General features: G+C 43.9%; 1 protein-coding gene across 1 annotated transcript in view; it reads right to left on the bottom strand.

Annotated features, from left to right (window-relative positions):
- The window catches only part of PER3 (period circadian clock 3), a 16,211-nt gene extending 12,486 nt beyond the window's left edge, over positions 1-3,725 (bottom strand). The window contains 4 exon segments of the mRNA XM_010145358.1: positions 695-743; positions 1,794-1,995; positions 2,876-2,991; positions 3,576-3,725. Of these exon segments, the coding sequence (XP_010143660.1) occupies positions 695-743; positions 1,794-1,995; positions 2,876-2,991; positions 3,576-3,690 (482 nt within the window). The 5' untranslated portion in view covers positions 3,691-3,725.
- Between the last annotated feature and the right edge of the window lie 1,115 nt (positions 3,726-4,840).

Consider the following 4,840-nt stretch of genomic DNA (forward strand, 5'->3'; position numbering starts at 1 on the left):
AAGAGTGTTCGAGAGACAAAGGTGATTTTAGAGCTAGGGTTTTTGAAACACAGATGAATGAATCAATGACTGACTGAAAGACGGAGTAAGCATTATATCCGCTCAGAAGCAAACAGTTCTTACTGAAATCAAGAGACCACTTGAGCCGGGAACAGAATGCCACTGAAGATTACAGGCCAATCTCAATTTCGTTTTTTTTCCCCTCCTTTTAGCACTACGATCAGCCAGGCACAAAGCAGCCCATTGCATCCACAGTGACAGCAAGTAGTATCTCACGATCCGGGTCTCATACTGGGACTCAGGTGACGGAGTTTCTGCTGCTGCCTCTGTCACAAACTCTTGAGTAATCTTAAACAAGACATCCCTTGCCTCCACTCTCCAACTGTGAAAGGGGGAGCAGCCACTTTCCACAAGATGATTCTCCTCTTGCACAACACTACTGATGGAAACGGACAGGACCAAAAGAAACATTTATGAGAAGTCTCCCTTCTGTCCTCATACATGTTTAGGCATCTCTATGGGAAGGAGTTTTGAAGTGTCCTGCTACATGCCAATATTAAACACGATAAGCCAGTTTTGTAATGGAGTTCCACGAGCTCACACTGGTCAGTCCTAACAAGAAAACGCTGTTTCTGCCCAGTGCTGCACCCTTTGCCCAGCGTTCACAAACATAAAACTATAATAATGTACTTGCCTGATCCTGCAGAAAAAGGATTTCACCTGGGCATATTCATACAGAGACACTAATAGGAAGAACACACATTGAAAACATCAGTTAATATCCTTGAAAAGGCCACACCTGTCAGACCTATTTTAAACTCTGCATTCTCCAGACTTTCTGAGCAAGACTGAAGCCTCACAGCCTGTTCTTTACTGGGGGAACTGAGCTGTTCAACAGTCTGCTCCCACCTCAAATGTTACCTCTCTTCTCCAGCCCACTCACTCTTGAAGAAATGGCTGAGCTGGAAGTAAATTCGGAGCAAACACTCCAGGATCTAAAAACCTCCTTTGCCCAGTGCGTTGCTATGGAAAGGACAGGTGAAAGTCCCTGGCTGCATGAGCCATGCACCAAAACCTATATACAGCCAAGAATTACGGGGAGAGGAAAATTCGGTAACAGCTCACAGCAAGAAAATAACAACTCCATAGGGGTGCCACTGCTCTGCTGGGCAGGCACATGACTAGCTTCCAAGTTGTGGAATCCCTGGCACAATAGCATGAGCAGCCTCCGACGTCTCAGTTCCTCTGGCAGCCAGGATTTTGGAGTTCCCAGCTCTGATGCCAGAATGGCCCCACAGCTAGGGGGCATGAGACACGGCCCTGGCGTGGGAGCTGCATTCAAACTGCTCACAAATAATGTGGGACTCAAAAGCCACCATTTATGCATACCCAGCACTAAACAGCAAGTCTGCTTAAAACTTGGGTTCAGCGAGCTGTTTTCAGCAGGCTGCATTTAGACCATAAAGACAAAGCACGTAAGCAACTGTAAGACGCAGATTAAACAACTTCACACTCAAGGTTAGACTGTCAGTTTCTTTTTAAAAAGCCGCAGTATTTGGAACGAGCAAGATGGTGAGGAAAACAATGAAGTGTCTGCCTTTGACTTAAGGAAGAGTTAAGCCTCTGGGAGACTAGTAGGACTAGCTGCATGGCTCCTTGAGTTGTCAAAGGGCAAAGGGACTAAGCGCGGCTGCTGCAGATTGCTATCAAAGCATGTAAAAGGAACAGCTCTATGCTCAACCTGCAATGGCAGAAAGACACATGAAGTATTTAAAAGCACTGCCAAGTCCCACCTGTCTGACTTTCCATGTTCCAAAGCGGCAGGTGGGACTGATCGGTGTGTGTGTAGAACACGCTTACATCCTGAGGGACAAGAAGCTCTACGAAACGAGAGGAGTCCAGCACTTTCTTCTTACAGTTTAGGATGGATGCTGCCTGCTCAGAAATATGCACTATGCGTCCAGAAAGCAAGGAAAACACAGCCACAAATGTGTCCTGGAAAACAGACATTGTCAAGGGTAATCCTCCCCCAACACATGGTAGCACTATTGTAAGGATAAAAAAAACCCAAACCAACCCCAAAACAAAGCAAGCGACCAACCCAAGCCCACCACACACCACAACCTAAGCCAGAGGGTCAAAAACCTGTTCTCAAGTTAGTGTCCAATTAAAGTTGTGCACGAGATACTACAGTTTCCAAAACGTTATAGTAGCTTACTCATGATTTACAACTGCTAATGAGACTGCAATTCCAAAAACGGAACAGATTACAGTGGTTTATTTTCCATTACGACTGGTTATCGCTTCGCACACTCTTCCCCAACTTCTGGGTATTCACCGCACTTCCACATACAAAAATATTCTGAGAACCTCTCAAGTTTCTACTTGAAATTTGCATTTGCAGTATTTCTGATACAGCACCTAACGGTCCTGAATCTCAGGAAACACTCTTTTCTTAGAAGCAGAGCCACAAAGCATGACACGCGTTGCAAATCCAGGAAAAAAGAAAAATCCAGGAGTACAAATAGAAACCAAAGTCCCTCACAACTATGGACTTGATCAGCTTTCAAAATTTTCTGCTAAGTCAGTCTCTAGAGGTTAATATGCTGTAAATCGATTCTCAAGTAAGAGTCTCAAAAAGCTATTTGTGGCTTCTGGCAAATTAAAAAAAAAAAGAAGAGAGGAAAAAACCTGTATTTATTAACTTGCTGCTGTTGCGTACCCAAGTAGTCTTGAACTACCTTTCAAAACACAAAGGCCTGTCTGGCTAACACCTAAAGGCTTTTTGATTTTGCACATTCCATCTCCTCAAAACGAGGTTAAACAGAGTGAAACGGCAAGTGATGAACTCCCCGAGAGTGCCTGAATTCCTTACAGTGTTTTTCGGAGTGTGTTCAGATGCAACTGCCACCAACTCTTCTACGCTGTATGTCATCACATCTGTCTGAAACACTCTTCGGTCATTCAGAGCCTGGAAAAAGTCATTGTTTGCTAATTGCCAAAAAAAAAAAAAACAGGAAAAGCAAAACAAACACAAGGCAGTCAGTAAGGAGACTATTTTGAAAGTATTTCTTACAGCCCTTGTACTTTTGTCATCTCTTTGGTGAAGTCCAAGGTGAGATGAGGAAGGTCTGTGTAGTGACAAAGGAAAAAGGAATACTGATTATGCTACTGGAGTGACGTGTTTATGCTACAGAAAACGAACACGAGGAATTTGAAAGGGCAGAACGTGACGGCAAAAGAACAATTTTAGCTACTTAGTTCTGTTGGAAATCACAGACTATCCAGTAATTTTTCAAGGTGCGACAGGAATGCTGCTTTTTGCAATATATGTGGGAAGTTACTAGTAGGCACCTATTAGCTATAGATTCTGAAAAAAAAGAGAAGCAGTAGGTGGGTATTTCAATAGCAAAGATAAAGGGATTGTTTACAAAAAAACCCCACGGTGCTTCAGAAAGTCAATTGTTGGCGAACGGGAACGCTTTCATTGTTTTCAGTGTTACTTGCTGCCAGACACGCCTACTCAAACCAAGCTACTGAACAGCTTCTAGGCTTCCAGGTTTCCCCACACGTACCTTGAACTTGCTGGACACACTGCAAGGCGTAGTTGAGCGCACTGATGGTACTGGGCTTGCTGGAACTCCTTTTCTCTTCAGGCAAACACCTTTTCATTTCTTGGATCATCATCATCAGATCTCTGTGAGACTGGCTCCAGTTCAGCTGCTCACTATAAAACACAGGTTAAACTTTACCAGAGGCTTCTGGTATAGGAGCTTCTTTTCTGTCACCTAATTAAAACTACCCACTAAATGAACACTCTGTGGGTTTCACCACAGAGACACAGAATAGCTGGACACATCCTAATGCTCATTCACCGTATTTCCTGTTGTATCCTTCTCACTTCTTTGCTACTTAATCTCTTGTCCTCCAGCTTCCTCCTTTCCAACGCCAACGTGTCATGGATGGCAAAGTCACATCACAACCACTCTGCTTTCTAAGATGCACAGGAACTAAAAATAAGCTGATGTTTACTCTAGGTTTTCCAAACCTCACTGGTATTAAAATCATGAATACACGGTGACTCTTTATGCATGTAAGTCTTTCCAGCCTTGAAGCCTGCGTCTGATTATAAAAACTTTGGGGAAATGTGAGGTCCTCAAAATACACCTGATGCAATGACTTCATTCCTCACGTGGACTGGGAGTCTTCACTGTACTTCCAGCAGAGCCAGCGGCCTCAGCAGCTGTGAGGCTCTTACCAAGAAAAATCTCCCTCTTCTTACTTCTGTTTCACTGACTGAAAAAGCAGCAGCCAATGTCCTCAGAATGCAGACCGATTCTAATCCTACAGATGAGATACAGGCCACCCCTATTTTAAATTACGTTTGCCCAGTTGGCATTTTTATCTGTGTAATACTCTGACTATATAAATCACTAAATAAGTTCAAGTACTGTATGTAAACTTCATGTGCCAGTTCAACATGGTGTAAATTACAGCTCTTGAACCGCCTTTTGTTTTGAAATAATAAAAAACAGATTAGCACCTCCCTGAATTTTTGAACTTCCAGGGGAAATATTAAACTAAGTTCTGCTTTACTACAGCTCAATGTAGTCTTTAGATTCTTTAGATTAAGCATATATAGAAGCTGCAAAAGGGTGAATGACGTATCTGGATCAGCCAAGCCAAGAACTAGGCAAAGAGCTTATGAGGCACCGTGCAGCAGCAACCTGACGGACATGTGCGACCACCCCCAGCATCCCGGGGTGTGACTCAGGCACACTTCCTCGGTGTCCTTCAGTAAGCGAGCCCGCAGGAGCCCTCTGCACCGCCGCAGCCACGC

Source organism: Buceros rhinoceros, unplaced genomic scaffold (genome assembly GCF_000710305.1).
Source record: "Buceros rhinoceros silvestris isolate BGI_N320 unplaced genomic scaffold, ASM71030v1 scaffold12121, whole genome shotgun sequence".
Classification (NCBI taxonomy): Eukaryota; Metazoa; Chordata; class Aves; order Bucerotiformes; family Bucerotidae; genus Buceros; species Buceros rhinoceros.